Source organism: Symphodus melops (genome assembly GCF_947650265.1).
Source record: "Symphodus melops genome assembly, chromosome: 1".
Lineage (NCBI taxonomy): Eukaryota > Metazoa > Chordata > Actinopteri > Labriformes > Labridae > Symphodus > Symphodus melops.
Window position 1 is genome coordinate 28,188,196 of NC_136691.1, and position 18,645 is coordinate 28,206,840.

The 18,645-nt window shown below is 41.7% G+C and overlaps 2 protein-coding genes across 2 annotated transcripts; both read right to left on the bottom strand.

Moving 5' to 3' along the window:
• Nucleotides 1–1,943: 1,943 nt before the first annotated feature.
• On the bottom strand, nt 1,944–6,495 carry tm2d2 (TM2 domain containing 2). The gene is made up of 4 exons (XM_079353750.1): nt 6,111–6,495; nt 5,708–5,795; nt 5,503–5,618; nt 1,944–3,978 (listed from the first exon to the last, which is right to left on the bottom strand). The coding sequence occupies exons 1-4, from the start codon at nt 6,344–6,346 to the stop codon at nt 3,765–3,767; spliced, it is 654 nt and encodes a 217-aa protein (XP_079209876.1). The 5' UTR covers nt 6,347–6,495; the 3' UTR covers nt 1,944–3,764.
• Nucleotides 6,496–8,591: 2,096 nt separating this feature from the next.
• Nucleotides 8,592–18,273, bottom strand: tbx3b (T-box transcription factor 3b; the record flags this gene model as incomplete). Its single annotated transcript, XM_079338517.1, has 6 exons — nt 8,592–8,648; nt 13,068–13,245; nt 17,081–17,157; nt 17,263–17,409; nt 17,511–17,778; nt 17,930–18,273. 6 exons carry the CDS (start codon nt 18,271–18,273, stop codon nt 8,592–8,594), a joined length of 1,071 nt encoding a protein of 356 aa, XP_079194643.1.
• Nucleotides 18,274–18,645: the final 372 nt, after the last annotated feature.

Consider the following 18,645-nt stretch of genomic DNA (forward strand, 5'->3'; position numbering starts at 1 on the left):
GGATTTTTCATAATATGTCCCCTTTAAAGAAAAATGTGTTGTGGAGAGAACATTGACGATGAACGAGCACGGACTCCGTGGATCGTCACTTGGAACAATAGCCAATCAGGAGGCAGGCTGGGAGACACACACAGCCATACGAGAGCAAACACAGAGCATAGAGTGAGGTTGGCCTCAGAAATGGTGGAGCCACTTGTTGATCTGACAAGGACAGGAGTGTGACTGAAACTGTTTCTCAATGAATGTGCCAGGTTGTTCTAGGTTCTAGGTTGTTTTGTCTTTGGGGAATAAATCTGTGCGGTGTGCTGATTTGGTCGTCTCATTGTACACCACACACCATAAGTACAAAGCTTTAAAATCTGTCATGATCTGTCGTCGTGTGCTGGCTCTTTCACATTTTAAAAGTCGTTTAAATGTTAAAATATTTCAGTGTGTGCCAATGTTACGCTCCACCATAAGGCGGCCCGTGGGATTAACGACAATCCACAAATGAACCCATTAAAACACACTGACACGTTAACAGAGTCAAACACAGGTCTCTTGGGTTTTCTGTTTTTAGGAATTGGTTTGTTTGTATATGTACATTTGTTTACCTTTGTTTGTAACTGAAAAAGCCTAATAAAGTTGTAAAAAAAGTCCAACAAAGGGGTTTATTAAGATCACACAAACTAAATGATAATGATCAACTGAGACTGACGTGACACAAAACACAATCACTGACTGAGAAGCACCGCTCTAACTCTAAATGTCTCCTCTGCTGAAGCCAGCAGCCTTTTAAGCTCTGAGGCTGCACGAGGACAGGAGACAACAGAAGGTAGAGGGACAGGAGACAACAGAAGGTAGAGGGACAGGAGACAACAGAAGGTAGAGGGACAGGAGACAACAGAAGGTAGAGGGACAGGAGACAACAGAAGGTAGAGGGACAGGAGACAACAGAAGGTAGAGGGACAGGAGACAACAGAAGGTAGAGAGGGAACAAAACAGCATGGAGAACATACATCCGTAACACCAAGAAACAGAGTGCACGCATGAACATCGGCCCCGACGTCATCTGAATGTTTCAGTTTAACTGGATCTGACTTGAACACCAAAGCTTTTCGTTATGTTACAACATAAAGCAGCAGAGCCGTTGATTCCAGCTACTTCTACGACTTGATTGTGTGTTCAGGTAAGGGCGTGTGAACTGCTGCGTAAACACTTTGACAGACGATATGAAGGTTATCTTACAGAGCTGACATGGGAACTGAAATCCTATTTGTCACTCACACTGAGGCGTTTACTTTGGTCACATTTACTGAACCTATACAGCCACGTTTAAATCCGACTTGTTGATCCACAAACTCAGGTTTGTTCCACAGCTCTATTGATGAGGGCGGCTGTGGTTCAGTGGTCGTTATCTGGAAGGTCGAGGGTTTGAACCCCCGCTGCAGCCACATGCTGCTTTGTCAGCAGCGTGTGAATGGAATGTGTAGGAATTATTTTTTATTTTATTTATTTGCACAGCAAGGGAAAAACAACAACTAATAACGAAATAGACAAAATTCAGTGCAGGAAGAAGCAGATTCAGAATCTCCACCTAAATAATGTTAAAATATCACCACGTTAAAAAAACAAAACATGACGAAGCAAAAAATATTTACACAGATATGTAGCAAATGTGTATTAACTGCATACAATAATAAAAAACAAAAGCAGAATGTGTATAAAAAGCAGGTATACTCAGGGTTGAAGGCACTTTCTAAATACTTGGATCCATCTGAAGCCAGCGCTGCAGGGTTCATGAAGTATGACAGTGAAGTCTCAGTGACAGCGACACACTTTGGGTTCAAACAGGCGGACTTTCATCTTCACTTAAAAAGAAACACGACACAGCTAATATCAGCTTTTAATTTGAGTTTATTTCATGAGAAGAAAAGGTCAGGTGAACATGAGGAACAAACAGAAACAGAAACGCTTTTCTGAATCATCACAAAAAATAAACATGTGGATAAAAAGAGTTCATGTCGATAAAGAAACACTTACCAAGCTTCATTAGACGATAAATACTATCTACAATATTTTACAAGGTCAACAGAACTCACTTTGACTTTTTACAGATTTAACAAGCTTGGTTTAGACTTCAACATCAAAAACAAATAATTACATTCAAATAAAAAGAAAAAGGCTTCGAAAAAACCTCTGAACATATTTTGAGCGCTTTGAGACGGTGTATACATTTCCACTGGTGAATTAAACCTGCAGTGTTTGTTGTAACATCTGAATGCTTTGAACTATTTAAAGGTCACGTTATGTAAAATGTACTTCACCATGTTTGTATAACACAAATGTGTCGCTCGTCTGTCTACAAACTCTTCAGTCATGAGAAAACTCCATCACTGCCTCACTATTCAGAAAATGTGTGCTCAAACAGGCCGTTTGGAGATGTTCCCTTCATGACATCACAAAGGGCAGTAGCCCCTCCCCCAGGTGGGTGACACTCCCACAGCTAGGTGTTTGTTCTGCCCTCTGAGTCTGAGCCTTCTCAAAGCGAGATCCTGTTCCGACAGTTTCAACAACGTTTTTTCAAAGATGGCGTTGTTATTCGAGAGGTAAAGACTGAAACCCTTTGAATGCGTTCAGGTGAGTGAGAAGCTGGACAGAGATCCTGTGGTTCACGCACTCAAAACTCCTGTGTGTTTTCTTTGTGGTGTAAAAGTGAAATAAAGACGTCCTGATGCAGTGATGGCAGAAACGTTCTATTAGCAGAATCACAAGAACTGGACTGCTCTCGAGACCATCTTCAGACCGTTAGCTGACAACAACGCAATCTGTACGTTAGTGCAGGGACTCTTACGATACTTTAAAAAAGGTGTGTGTGTGTGTGTTGCCTGTTGATCACCGTAAGTCAAGTCCGTGTCACAACATGAAGCAGAATTTGGCCCCACTTGAAACTATTTAAAAGCAGGTTGCTTCACTCGTATTACCAGTGACAGGACTTGTTGTTCTCTAATGTTTAAATGTGATGCAGGATCAACCGGATATTAAAGATTTCACAAGGAAAAGAAAGGAGACAGCTGTGACACTACATCTGGATGTAGTTCTGCTTCAAAGGAAGAGAAACTATTCAAAAGGCCGAACATGTGGACGAGGAAACAAAAAAACATAGGGCTGTAGTTTTTCAGTCCGAACCAGCAGCATCCAAGCTAACATTAGCCTTTAGCGCTCGTATACTGCGCTTGACTGTACTTTTAAAAATGGTCCGCGCCTCTGCCTTGTAGAGCAGCCTGTGATTGGATGTTGTGACTTTAGAATCCAGATGTGTTGATCCTTATTATTAAACATGGGCCCTTATGAACGCCACTTTTAAAGGTTTGGGACCGGGTCTGCAGAGACTTTAACAGAGAACTTGAGCCGAGCGTTTGGTCGTCAAGACGGAAGATCAGAGACAGATCAGTATGAACTTCCTGTGGATTAAGCCCCGCCTTTTTTTCTTGGCACCGGTCAATGAACGGAAACGTTTGGTTGTAAAGTAAAGCCATTACCACCTTTTTCTGAAAACAACTTCTTTGTTATGGATTCTCAAAGTAGCAGATATTTAAAGTGAATACAATCACGAGTCCTCAGGAGGTCCTGGGACTTTACACAGCAGGAGCTAAAAATCCCCCCTGAGGAAGGCCTGACAAGGATTCAGGATCCTGGCAGGCTGAGCTCAGGTCCCTGGACTTCTCGATGTTCAACAGATGATTACAGACTGGGAAGTGTTGGGCCCCACTCTGCTGTCCGCCTCAGTAGTAGGTGCACCAGTTGCTGTAGTCGCTGGGCATCAGACCCCCGGTGATGAGCAGGATCAGGTCCACGAACCACCAGATCCCCAGGCCTCCGAGGGTTAACAGCTTCCCTACCGCAGTGCCGGTGTGACCCAGGCAGAAACGGTCGACCCCGAAACAACCCAGGAAGAATGAGTACAGCAGCGTGGTGATGAAATAATGCCCAGTGTATCTGTACAAAACAAACAGTGGAAGAGAGGTCAGCTGGAATTTAACGGAAACAATCGAGCACAGAAGGAAAAGATCAATCACATACATGTTGAAGTCCTTCCAGTAATTAAAACACTGTCGTCATTAATCCAGAAACGTTTACACGTCTCCAGGACTCATTCTAGACGGAGTGGACAAAAGTCCAGCAGCAGTGTCTCTTAAGCTGCTCCTCTCTCATCTCTAAAACACCCACTGAACTGAAGGAAGTTCTAGTCATGTGTGAATACTGCCCTCTAGTGGTTCAGCACTGTTATTACATGTTATTTGGTAGGAACTGGACCACATCATATATGTGGCTTTATTATCATCTGTACGTGTACAAACATGCACAACCACATTCTGTCTTCAGCCAACACACTTCAGTTTACAGGATGAGTCCTTCAGTCCTTTCTTCTTGGGATCATCACATGTGACACGTTATGAATAAAGAGTCTTAGAATAATTATACATTTGTTTTATGTGGCGCTTTGAAAGAAAAAAAAATCTAACAGACAATAAAAAACAAAGAATGGATGTAAGGCTCCCCAGGAGCAGGGCAGGTGTGAGGGTGCAGGTGGAGGAGCCAGAGGGGGTGTGTGGTCTCTGGTGCAGGGGTGTGTGAGGAGTTCTGAGAGTTCTGTTGCAGCGGTCTCCTCTGGAGGTGATGCATGTGTGGGTGAGGTACTCTGCAGCTGTCAATGAGAGCGATGGGCGGAGCTGGGAGAAGACTGTTTTGGTGACGTGTTTGTAGAGAAGAATAAAGAATGAAGAAACCAGGCTGATCCCCACGCCCCAGTCTGAAAACCTGCACAGATCCCGACGTGCTGCTGACATCAGCGTCTTCTGATTCTGCTGCTACTGTGAGCTAAACACACTTTATCATCACGTGAAGCTGTGTGTGTGTGTTAGAGTGCTTTCACACCGAAGCCGTTTGGTCCGCTTGAAACAAACTCTGGTTCGGTTTGTCGGATAGTTCGGACCAAAGAAACGAACTCTGGCTTAAAAACGGGGGTCTCGGTTCACTTCCAAGTGCACCAGAGTTCGGCAAAATGTTGATGTAAACTAGCCTATTAAAAAGTGTTTTAACATGAACAAAACATATTTTGCCCCCCAAGTTGATGACGAAAATGTCAGCAAGTCAGGCATCGAATTATTTAGGTTATTGCTCCGACTTGAGCAGGAGTTTAGATATGTCCGACACCACCTGAATGCAGCTACAGCCCAACCAGTGACGCGCGTCTGTGGGACACATCATTCGACAGGTTTTCGTGACAAAGTGCAGTCTGGATTCAAACTTAACTGAATGAAAAATGCAACAATGTGACCTCTGAATCGAGTCCACCAGACATTACATGTGAAAGCGACCTTAGACACTAAGCAGGCCACATGAGGTACACAGCTAGTCCTGGAGCAGTGTGAGGGGGGGCCAGCGGGGAGGATTCGTACAGGAGGACTGAGCCTGGTGTACTGTGTAGTTTACTGTAACACACGTCGATATGTTTCTTACTTGATGCACGGCACTTTTCCTCTGAGGAATTCTCTGGGTCCAGCACACTCGATATCGTCCAGGGCAGTGCACAACACCTGCGTGTGGTTCACCTCTTTATAAGTCTGGCCTCCCCACTGAGCAAAACAACAACAACAAAAAACAAGTACAAAGTTTAAGACTGAGCGAGCGACAAACTTTAACACAGTCAGAGATCAACAGTTACCCAAACACAGCCGTGGCCCATCTCCTGGTGGGCACTGCTGTTTCCCGCGTGATCGACAGGGTCCTGGCAGAAGATGAACTCCTCCGGTCTTCATCATGCAGAGAGAGAGACGGACAGTAAGACACAACAGCTCTCATTAGTTCATCACATCTGACAGCGTTTAACAGCAGACACTTTTAGAAAAGCAGGGGAGTTTGATGAGTAATAAAAACACAGCTCACTGGACACCACACACTTCAGAGCCAAGCATCTTCTACTGAGTCTACACACACATCATTATTGTATTCACTTGACATACTATCTGTCATCACAGATCACAGGCTTTCTCCACGCTCCTTGAAGTCTCTCGATAGTTAGCCTCAATTAGCAGAGTAGCTTAAATAGACCTGGGTGTGATACTCACAGGTAGCTGCAGAGGACCACAGGTGACGGTGGTCTGTACTCGTACGGTGTCTCGGTGTTATTCGTGCTGTCGGCCGGTGTTTCATATCTGACCGAGTCTGTCGGAGCAGGAGACGCACGAGACGTTTCCGGACTCGTCGAGTTTTGAGAATGAATCCCGTCCAGACACTGAAGCAGAATGACCGTGAACAGGAGGAAGAACTGTCCACACAGCAGGATGTAACTCACCGAGATCATTGTCAATCCACCACCTTTATCCACAAAACAACAACCACACACGGCTAGCCCTCAGCTAGCTGCTTGACGACGTCAGGTTATGTTTGGGTCGCATCTGGATGACGTCACCAAGCAAGTACTGCAAGCCAGAGGGTGCCACCTTTTTTTTTTTTTTTCTCGGACGTGTCTTTGCCTTAATATTTACAGTCTTTATTTATTTTATTTATGTATTTATTTTTATTATAGTTATTATTTACAGTCTGTGGTCGTGGCTCTGCTCTCCTCTCTTTCCTTAGAAACACAACATGATGAAACACAGCAGCAGGCACGAGCTCACACGTTTATAGGATGAAGTTTGGTTCACACAATAATATATAATAACATCTATTGTAAGGTTTTACACAAAAAAAAAATCAGCAGGCAAATTTTAATGTGATCGACCCACCGACTGTTATTAGATTAGTTTTTTTAATTGAAGTCCTGTGTGTGTGTGTGTGTGTGTGTGTGTGTGTGTGTGTGTGTGTGTGTAAGTAAGTAAGTAAGTAAGTAAAATTTATTTATATAGCACTTTTCGCACGCAGGGGCCACAAAGTGCTTCACAAACAGGGTTTAAAACATCACAAGCAACAAACAGACAGTACAGAGATCATAGCAGCCCTAAAAGAGACCAGCCAAAAGCCTGGACAAATAAAAAAAAACGTCCCCAGTTGACTCTTGAAAGTGTCGGAGTCACATTGAACGAGCATCCAATAGGCCGACGTGGATCGACGTCTCGGAGGTAGTGTCCGTGTTGCGGAGCGGGACTGGACGAAGGCACATCCAGCGGTCACGTGAGCTCCAGCTGGTCCACGCTGGAAAAGCCGGCATAAACACGGAAGTAGGCGATGGCGATGAAAACCCCTGATCATGGCTCCAGCACTGCGAAGGGTCCAGGACAGTTGTTGAAGCGCGGGCAGGCGGCAGCGAGGACACGCTGGCGCACACATCGAGGAGAGGAATCCGGCGCAGGAACCGAGTGTGGTCCCGGCAGTGTGTACACATGCAGAATTACATCAAAACCAGTATTCCTATCCTGGTATGGTTTTGTTGTTTCCTCCATGAAATAAGGATACTGGACATTATTTTTATGAACACATACAAAAAGAACCATTGATCCTTTCCAACCTTAAATAGTGTTAAAGTATTATTACGATGTTTCTATGTAAAGTATTTTAAATGTTTTCTATAAGAGTTTGAAAAGGTGCTGTCTGTACGCAGAAGCATAAACTAGGCTTTCTAAGTTGTCTGAAGGAGGAGGAAAAGATCCTGTGGAAGTAAACACAGCAATATTAAAAATCCAAAACCTTAAAGGAGAACTTAAAGGGATACTTCACCCATTTACATGAAGCTGTGTATCATTAGAAACATGATAGTAGTGTTGAATGGTCGTGAATCCAGCCCTCATTTTGCCCTGAGACGAGAAATATGTGTTTTTCTTTGCTTGGAAGTTTTCTTAATGTGATGCAATATGATGCTTTTTGTGAAGTATCCCTTTTAAAGGATCCATGTGGATCGGATGGGACTGCATGGATTTGGAAATAACAATCTGATATATTTTCTATCAAACACAGGCTGTTGCAATCTGGGAAAAAATAAACTTTATGATATCTTTCTATTATGTTATAGTCATCTAATTCTGAGTCTGGATTTTATTGCTGACTGTTTCTTTATTAGTTTATTTTCTTTTTTAAACTGTATTTGTAAAGGACCATGTGCAATTAAAACATAAATGTAGCCATTTGATGCATTGCACCAGAGTTAGCCTTAGGCTAATTTACATCTGCAGTCCCTTAGCGGGTAACAAAACAACATGTATAAAAACATGTATCACTCAGCAAATAAAAATAATAATAGTACAATAATAGTATATGTATGTATATATATATATATATATATATATATATATATATATATATATATATGTGTGTGTGTGTGTGGGTGGGTGTATATATACATACGTAAACTTGTCAGCCCCATTCGAGGTTCAGCGTGTTGCTTCATTATTCTATGAATCCATAGAGTGTAACATAATAATAATAATGATAATAATAATAACAATGATAATACTAATAATAATAATAATAATGATGTGTATTCTTTATGTTAACTGGGAATTTAAAAATGTATTGAGAATATCATCACTTTGTCTTCTTTTGAGTGGATCAGGCTGCTGTGACGCCCCCTGCTGGTTCCTTGTTTTGCTGTTTTGTACTGGTGTCATCCTGGATTAAGAGCCCAGTGTTGTGTTCTCTAATCCATAAGAGCAGACCCCACTCACTGGTACCTGAAACACAAAGACCACTCACATCAGAAGCTTTGAGGTTAAACTTTTTTTTATCTTAATCCACTTTTTCCAGAAAATCTCTTTCAGTTCATTCTTCTTACTGGCTTGAATTTAGAAACTGTGTTTCTCCCTCAATCATAAAAACATATTTCATGACAGAGCAACACTGAAACCACACACTGATGGATCAGACAATTTTTAACCAAAGAAATATACAAAAACATTTATGTCGACTTTTATTTTAAAAAAATGTACAAATGAAACCTGAAGAAAAACCAAATGTTATGCTTCTCTGTATTAGACACAGCCAACCGATGATTGCATCATGCTGCTTTCATTTGAAAACAAACAGCCTCCAGACATGTCAGAACTTGCACAAACACTTAAAAACAACACGTGACAAAATCACATTAACTTCTGTGCTGATGTAGCCAGTGGTAAATATCACAGGTGATTAAAGGAGGAATGTGCAGCTTCTTGATCCAATAGATGTCACCCTCGAGCACCAGCATAAAACCTAAACAGACTGCTACCTCCGCCATATTGAAACGTCCGCTCTCCTCCAGCGACAAACTTCCAACCCCTCTCTCCACTCGGGTTCACATGAAAGGAGTTTAGCACAAGCAGTCCTTGACTCAACCTGCGATCACCCGCGGCCTGCAATGTTGTTATCAGGCTAACGTTAGCACACCTTAGTTAGCTCATAGCTTTATGTTGCCTTTACAGTGATACAGAATGACCGTGATCTAAAAACACTAATGTGACATCTAATTAAGTGGAGTGTGTTCTTCTTCTCTCTAGTCCTTCACTTAAACAGCTTCAGAGGCACTGAGTGTCAGAAGGCAGCTGCTCGGGGCCCCATACGGTTAGGGGGCCCCAGATTGATTGACCATTAAAGGGAAGTTTTTGTCTTGCCACTCTATGACGGATTAAGCTGGGCTCTTGTAATATAGCATAGACTGGTATAGTTTTGAGTCCTAAAACTAGGAAGTGAGTTAGCATTTTAGCGCCATGGGTTCCTAACTCTAAAAGTCAAAGGGGATTTTGAATGTGTTTGTGTTTAGACTGAAATAAGGTCTGTGGTTAACACAAGCTGAAGAGATTTTGACGTTTTGCGAGACGAGATAAACTACGTGCACTAAGACCCCACTTGAGAATTTTAAAGTTTTTACGTGAACTTTAAACGGCGGTTGCTAACGAGTAGCTAACTGAAACTACAGTGGTTGTCACAGACATTACACGTCATCACGCCGGGAACTCTCTCCCTAATCCTCCTTACAGCCTCTAGTCATGTTTTTCAGTGTTCTTGTAAATATTAGGTTAATAAACAACTTATTAAGCTAACGTTTAGCTATCTTGTGAAATCCGCTGATTAGATCGATGAAGCATAACGGTCGTGACATCATTATAAACCGACCGCGGTGTAGCTTGTTAGAGCATGACGTTAGCTTTTTACTTGTCTCGACTGCATTAACTCTTCAAACTTCATATAAATCATGTTCATCTGTAAAGATTATCCTGCTGAACAAATCAGCTCGAATCAGAATTTTCGAAGGAACCACCGGCGCCATTTTTTCAGGTTGGCCTACAAAAATACGTCATTACTATACCAGTCTATAAGTAAGGTATTTTAGCTGCTTTTTGTAAACATTACCATGAGCATGGTCTGTTATGTTAAAGGTAGGGTAGGTAATTTTTGAAAACTAGCATGATTTTGAAAGTAGCATATCCTCTCCGTTCTCTTTATTCACTCAGCCCCTCCCCTCTGTGCTCCCTCAAAAGCCACGCCCCTCACTTACATGCACTAGCGGCATTGGTCCAGAAGTCTGTTTTTTATTAGTCCAAACTAAAAATGTGACAAACTTGAAATTGATAATAATAATTTCAGTGCTTTCACCTACATATGGATAAATCATTTGCATATCTTTTAGTGTGTTATTTGTTAATACGGGTGTGTGTGTGTGTGTGTTTTATAAGCTCAATAGCTCGCTGATACATTCCAAACACTTACATTTTTTTGGGTGTTTGAACCAAGGCAATATTTGACGAGACACATTTCACTGCGTGTGATTTTAGATTCTGGGTTGAGAAATGATATCTAAACCAGACATCATTTATCATCTGCATGTTCCACCAAGCTGCAGCTCATTTACATATATAACTTAGTTTCAGTGACTGAAATGAAACGCTTTGTGCAGCAGAATTCTTCAGTCTTTGGTTACAGGAAGGTGAATGAGACTTTTCAAAAACTCTGCGTCGTTCCCTCAGAAGGACGGCCTTAGCAGTCAGGGGGGGGGGGGGGGTGTGCAGACATCATGCAGGGGACGCCGTAACAGTCACAAGGCAGTAGCTCCCTGTGTTTGTGACTCCGCCTCCTTCCTGCAGTCCGCTTCAGTGCTGCTTATTGAGTCCTTCAGGTCTATGTTGGGTAAAACGAGGAAATCAGGGGTGAAATATTTTAGGCTGCCAGCAGCCACAGAAGGAACAGAAGACATGACAGGTGAGGTGAACGAGTCCCTGCTGTGGACACTTGAAGGGGCTCTGAAATCCACTCCGGGCCGCACCGGTGGGAAGAGACACGGAGCCGACGCTGCAGTGAAGCTCGAGTAGGGATAAAACAGGAAGCCTCCAAACTGAGAAAAAGTCACCAGGTCCTGTTGACAAAGGGGGGGGGGGGGGGGGGGGGGGGGCACAACATCAGCTCAGATGTGAAATAGCTCCTGATTCTGATCTGTAACGGTTTACACTAGACTGTTTCATGATGCAACCTGTGTCATGTCTTTCAGAACTACCTCATTCATTCAGTTTTACATTCACCAGTAGTGCAAGCAAAATGATAGAGCCTTTCTCACCAAGATCCAATAAAAATAAATATAGAAGACATATTTAAAATACACACACTCATGTAAAATGCCCATAACAGCCTGTGAAATACAAAACTAGAACAAAGGCAAAGACTGAAGCTGTAGTGTTCCAGATCACATTACAGATTGAGGAAGAAGATATGCTCGCACACTTGCTCAAATGCTGTTGAAACTTTGAATTGATCACAACGTTTCCACCGTCTTCATTTTTTAACGCCCAACATTCTTGTCCCAGTCTGTAAATTCAAATAATGTTTTAGTCTAGCAGACACACACAAACAGCACTGTGCTCTCCTGCTGGCTCTGTTGTAACTGTGGCCCCTCTGTAATTACCTCCAAAGATGTACAGAGGGGATCACTTAGTCCTTCCACAACATTCAGATTGAAGGTGAACCGCTCAAGGACGGAAATAAAAGCCTTGAAACGGCCGCCTGATTATATTAACCATGCCTTCCTTAAAAAGAACATTAAAATAAGCTACATGATATTGAAAATGTATGTAAAGAACAAAGTAGCACTCAGACAAAATGAAATGCCTCAGCTATCCACCAATACACTCTGCCTGAGTTGTCTACCCGTTAAAAACTTCCTGACTACAACAGCTCCAACTAGTTTCATTTGAATATTTGCATTTATGATGATAGATGTACGGCTGGTTACTCCTGCTAAATGTTTCTCAATGCTCATGATGGACTCAAATTGGATCTTTGAACATAATATAACAAAGAGTAAAAGATATTTTACACATAAATCAAGCAGAAATCAAGAATATCCTCTGTAAATGTCTCTCTGAGTCCTGACTGTCTACAACAAGTGAGAAGCTTGAGTCCCACTGGCTGTGTTGTTGTCAGAGCTGTGTTTACACTATGCTTGCATGGATGGGACGGCCTTGTGAATAAAGCTGATTAAATCTGGCAACAGAGGAAAGAAGAAGAACAGACTCACTGATTATTTGGATGTCACCTAAATTTGTTTAGATCACTGTCATTCTGTGTAAATGTACAAGCAATATGAAGCTACCAGCTAACATTAGCATGCTAACACAAACCACAGGTGAATGCAGCTGAAGTGAAGGGCAAATTTGTCCGCCGTTTGTACTTAATTGTGCTTATTATCGGTGCGTTCTCGTTCTTAACTCCTTCATGCGATTGTGAGTAGAGAGGAGTTGAAGGTTTGTCGCTGAAGGAAACTTTAGAATAACGGAGGTGTCTCCAAACAGCAGTTTGTTTTGGTTTCATGCTGATGCTCAAGAAGTCGCACATTCTTCCTTTAAAGTGTTCTACCTTTAAAGTGTCTTACAATAACTTTTGTTGTCAATTGGTGCTATCCAAAAAAAGATTGATTGAAACAAACTTTCAATAATAATAGTTTTTGATACTTGAACTGCATTTTTCGTTTTCTTCCTCATATAAACTTCAAGATTCTTTAAGGGATCAATGGCTATAGAAGGTTATTTTCACTGTTCTTCTATCATATCAAGGACCAATGAAAAAAACAAACATTTGCTCATAAGAACCAAACCTTTAAAAAACAAGTGTTTGAGTCGTCTGTGTACCTGAACCAGCGGGTGCTGTGGAGCATTGGTGGGAAAGCCTTGAGTTCCTGAAGTCCTTACAGGTGCTTTCAGGCTCAGGCCACACGCCGTTGCTTTCTCCATGGGGGCACAGCTGTTCCAGGTGTTTACGTGAGCAGAGTAGAGAAGGCCGGATGGGGAACGTAGATCCTGCAGATGTCTGCCGGATTTTGAGGTATAAACAGAACTGCATGGAAAACTGCGGCACAGTTTACAAAACTGATCCTCCTCTGAGAATTGTGGCCAACAGCTACCCGCTGCATCCGTCAGTGAGGAAGAGCCCCGGCTCTGACTGGAGTCCACGTCTGTCTCTGAAGCGAGGGGCGTTCGTTCGCTTCTCTCTGTTATTGAAACCTTCGGACTAAGTCTTGTTTCTTTGAGGGTTCGGCGCATGACGTGGTCAGGATGGTCCTCAGCGTTGTCGTCTTTGTCAGAGTCACTCTCATGACAGTCTTGAATACAAACATGAATGATGTATAAACTTCGGACTTACAGAGTGTCCGGACAGAATGAATAACACACATGATGAAGTACTGTACCTGACAATTTGGAGTCTCTGACAGGTTCAGATTCCCTCTCAGTCACCTGCGTCTCTTCACACTTTACAGGTGAATGTTGAAGCTTCCTGAAGTCACAAAAAGGAAAGAAGAATCGGTTAATAATCATTTCATCTTTTTTTACAACCATTTTTTATTTTCCCTTCTCTCTGTCTTTTCAACTCCTCTTTCTAATTCAACTTCTCTCTCTTTTATTTGAAATGAGTCATGTGTTTGTTCGCTCCATTCTAGTTATTGGATATCAAAGAGGAAGGTGAAGAACCCTCGATGGAGGGAAAACTGCAGACTCTAAATATTAATGTTTGAAATCTGAGTGACGTCACCCCACTGTTCCTGCAGGGGGCTCGAAGGCTCAACGGCAGCCGCCATGTAGGAAATCCTGTCTCAGGACTTTCAGTCAACCTAAGGACAGGCTGAGAGCTGAGGCGGGTTTTAAACCTCTCGCCCACCTGTCAATCAGGTCAGCTATGTGCCAAACTATGAATGAATGTGTTTATTTATGGTGTTAAAACAGCTTTTCTCCAGTCATTTGATTGTGTTTTCTCACGATCCTGGAGTCAGCCTCAAGTGGACGCTCGATGAACTGCAGGATTTTCTTCATTTCGCTGCTTGGGGAACACATGAATCTATAAAATACAGATCTAAACTATGTCGGTGTGAATTCAGCATATTTTAAATAGTCTGAGGGGGCACTGGTGGGTGGAATGATTAGTGTGCACGGCTCGACTCCAGCCTGTAGCTCCTTTCCTGCATGTCAATCCCCACTCTCTCTGTCCCTGGTTTACTGTCCTGTCTCTCTAATAAAGCCCCCCCCCCCCCCCCCAAAAAAAAAAAAAAAATCTTTAAAAGGTCTGGAATACTGTAATAGAAGTTACTACTTCAGTTATGTTATTTCCTTTACTTTTTCCAGCTCTCTCTGGGGGACACGTCTTTTCACTTTTTATTATAATCACAACTTTATTTGTGTTAGACTTTTAAAAACATGGTTTTACAAAGAGCTTCGACGTGTGCATGAGCAACAAAACACCACGACAACAGAGCAACGCAAGGATGAGACACGCAATCAACGACAAGAAAACCCCGACAGGAAAACCTGAACTTCTTCAGCAACATAAGAGCTCATAATGACGACTCAGGAAACTCAGGATGACACGAAGAGGACTGAAGAGGAAAGAAGAGAAGTGGCTATAAAAAGAAGTCAGAAGCTATAAAAGAGCTCTTTTCAAGAAGATTTCAATAAGGGAGGGGAATAAACAATAAACATATGAAACAGACCTTTCACTCCTGGATTACATTAGGATTCAGAAAAAGACTAAAGGAGTAAAATAAGGAGAAATGATTTCAATAGTTGTTTTCAGATAATATTGCGGGCTGGGGAGTGACGGAGGAGAAATCTGTCCTGACCATAGAAATGTTAACTTCCTGCTCGTGAATAAAGAAGTGCAACACGACTGAATCCATACTGACAGTAAAGTTATGTCACAGAGCTTTGACAAAATAATACATTTAATGAAGCATTAGTACGGTGGCTGGGAAGTACAAACCTGTGAAACACCTTAACAAATGTTGTCAAACAGTTTGGCCTTTTATTAAACTATAAAAGTAACAAGGACAGAAGAAACGTACCGACTGTCAGGTCTCAGCTTAAACTAACTAACGGATGTCTCACGCCTCCTCTTCGCTCCAGTCAGACGTTTGTTTGGGGACTGAGAGACGTGTTCAGCTGTTTGTAACTTTGTCTCAGCGCTCCTAAAAGTGTTTCTCATGGTCAACATTTTTGTCCAAAATGTTTTGTTTTTTTGCAATAATGTTTAATTAATTTTACACCAACATTATTTCTCAAACGAGTTAAGTCACAACTTAACCAAAGGACAAAACAAATACAAAGACAACTACACAGAAAGATTCATAACGTGTACATTTCTTCTGTCCTCGGTTAAACTTCTTTGTGTTTAAGAAAATGTTTTACAAAATGTAAATTTGTCTTAAGCTTTGTGAAAGTGCTTCACACTTTGTAATTTTGTTTGGCACTTTATTCTTTACTTTACTTTATATACTTTATAATGTACATTATCAATCAAATGTGTGAACACAGAGCAGGATGATCAATAGTTCAGAATCATATATTATGATAATAAAGATACTGTAAGTTGTATCTAAGGCACACCGACTAATGAGAGGGTTCACTTTATATTTACTATTTTACACACTTTAGAATAAACAGATATTGAAATAACAGAAATAGAACATTCGATTCAATATTAGTTTCAGAAAAAAAGAGCAACATGTCAAACATTTAAAGGCGCTTATGTTGATAACTCTGGACACAAACTGTGCTCAGATCAGAACATGTGTTCACTGTAACTGTGTGAAGATGAAACGCTCTCTCCTGGTCTGTTTGAGTGTTCAGAGAAACACTTTTTACTTTCATTAAACTTTGTGTTTTCACTTCAGCAGATATACAATAGAAATATTTCACTTCTCCAACTCTCCAATTTCACAAGAAAATCTCCATCGTGCACCTTTAAGGACGAGCTTCTGATCAAAATATCTTTACAATAAGAACAAACATGTAACGGGTCATGTAACTGAATGAACAATCACTTAAGAACAGACAGACACATTAATCATTATTTACAAATGACTGATTTATTGCTACAGAAATAAAGTTAGACAGCTTTTCAATGATAACACTAAAGTCAAATTATTAAATGATAAATATAAAACTATTCTTCTTTTTATAAGAGTGAAAACAATAATTTTGGGCTATTATTTATTATTACTTAACAGTTTTAATATTATTATTATTATAAAAGGAATGAGAGCTGTTCTTGTATATACTGACAATGATTATTATAGTAAGAATAAATAATAACAATTATTTGACCATGGTCGTGTAAAACAAATTAAATCAAGTCCGATGGTATAATTGTTAGTATTAGTAGCCTATACACATGAATATATGACAGAGAAGGCCATTCACATCATCTGTCATTTTAGTTTGAATGATAAAAGATTAAGGTAACATAAAGCTGTGAACTTTTTATCTGTCTCTTTTTTGTTTGTTTTTCATCTTTTTTATATAGCTCTAATATTTAGTCTGTTGTTCTGTTATCTGCCAAGACTATTGTCACTTTATTATTTAGTATCTGCCTATTCTCTATCTACTCTATTTCTATTGACATCTTTAGTCCCATCACGGTCCAGCTTCTTTTTTTGTATTTTTAACTTTGTAGGCTACATGTTGACACTTTATTTTCTGTGTGCCTTTGAATTGAACTGAATTGAAAATGATCTTTTTTTTTAATTGAATTGAATTAAGATGCAGTTTTGTATTTTTTAATCCCGAACCATTAAAGGCCCTGAATATCTGAGCATAACAGCGAGGACTTCATCATCATGAAAGTCAGTGAAGGATGAACGGAAGCAGTCACTCGCCTCTTTTCTCTCCTCCCGTTGCCCGTGTCTCGAAATCCCTTCGCGAAAGGGTTGTTGTCTATTTTCAGCTGCGTGATCTGAACGATGACACAAATATGATGTTTTACATGTGATCACATGGCCACACGTTAACTCACGTCACAGTGTATGCTGCTTGGATGGTGTGATGTTGGACTTCTTACCTTGTCGTTCTGGTAAGCTGTCACTGCGATGAATTGAGTCTCAGAGAAGACATAGGTCCGAAAGGTGCTGTAAGGCAGCTTCACGATGTCATTAGCCTTCACGATGTGAAATCTCGGCTGGTATTTGTGCATCGAGTTGAGAATAGTCTGCAAATGAAAACAAAAACATAAAGTTGAACACATAGTTGTGGGAGCCTTGGTTTTCTATTTATTATGAAATGTGTCTTGACTTGACCTCCCACACTTACAAAGCCATGCTTATCCGATATGTTGTTGGTCAGTTTCAGTTTGTGGAAGTTGACCACTTTGGACATCCACTGGTCGCCCGTGGCCGGACTGTCCGGGTGGATGTACATGCGTTTGGGCATCTCCGGGTCCGCCTTCCCCGCCACCATCCAGCGGGAGTTATGAAATTTGTACCTGCAGTCGTCAGCAGCTACGATGTCCATCAGGAGAATGTATTTTGCTTTCCTGTCCATCGAAGTGCACCTTGCTCTGAGCGGCGGAAACATGCGCCTGTAAGGAGGAGAGAGAGAGAGAGAGAGAGAGAGAGAGAGAGAGAGAGAGAGAGAGAGAGAGAGAGAGAGAGAGAGAGAGAGAGCAGTGTAAAAGCATGCCTAACAGTTTCCACCGTGCGTAATAATGACACATGTACAGTTTGGCATACCTCCCAGATTTCGTTATAACCATTTCCGTCTCGCATTTATGAAACTGTCTCCAAAGATCATTTTCTTCCAGATAAAGTTTCGGCTCATCTTCGGACATTTCTACTCCCTCAAAAGTTTCCGCAGGTCTGCACAAAACGGAAGTCCGCTCCGGCTGTGAGCTGCGCCTCGCCGGGTGTGCGATGGCTTTCCCACTGAGATCCGCGGGTCCTCGGGAGGTTAAGGCGACGGCTGAGAACAGAGATGGCCCTGCCAGGATAGCCGCCTGAGGCGTCGCATCTCCTACCCGTGCTGAAAAGACTTGTGGGATGTCGCCCGGAGCGCACGGCTCGGAGAAGCAGCGCATGATCTCCAACGGGAAAATACACTTTTACGCACGACTCTGTCCAAGTCAAACTTTGACGTCACCTTGTAAGAAAGCTGTTTTTGCTTTCAAAATGCAGATGCTTTACTTGTGTTCCCTCTTAATGACTGGTCTGACCGAGAGCTCCTGCTCACTGTCCACAGAGCTCTGATGCCCCCTCGCCTCTGTCCACGCTGATCTGCTCATTTCAAGACACTTTTGGACTCCGCGTGTGTGGTGGGCGGAGTAACCTTGGTGTTGGCCTTTTGTGCATGAGCAGAGCTGCTCGTGCCAATATGGGGGTTAATATCAAGATTAATCCTAATCCATCACAGCACTTCATCAGACAGAAAAAATAACCATTTTTGACTACTT

Bases quoted from the DNA above. Each gene is read 5' to 3' on its own strand.
- tm2d2 (XM_079353750.1), bottom strand. From the start codon at position 6,346: ATGATCTCGGTGAGTTACATCCTGCTGTGTGGACAGTTCTTCCTCCTG. The intron at 5,796-6,110 runs GTGAGTATCACA...TGCATGATGAAG, and splicing joins GTGGTCCTCTGCAGCTACCT to ACCGGAGGAGTTCATCTTCT. The intron at 3,979-5,502 runs GTAAGAAACATA...TGTTTTGTACAG, and splicing joins GGAAAAGTGCCGTGCATCAA to ATACACTGGGCATTATTTCA.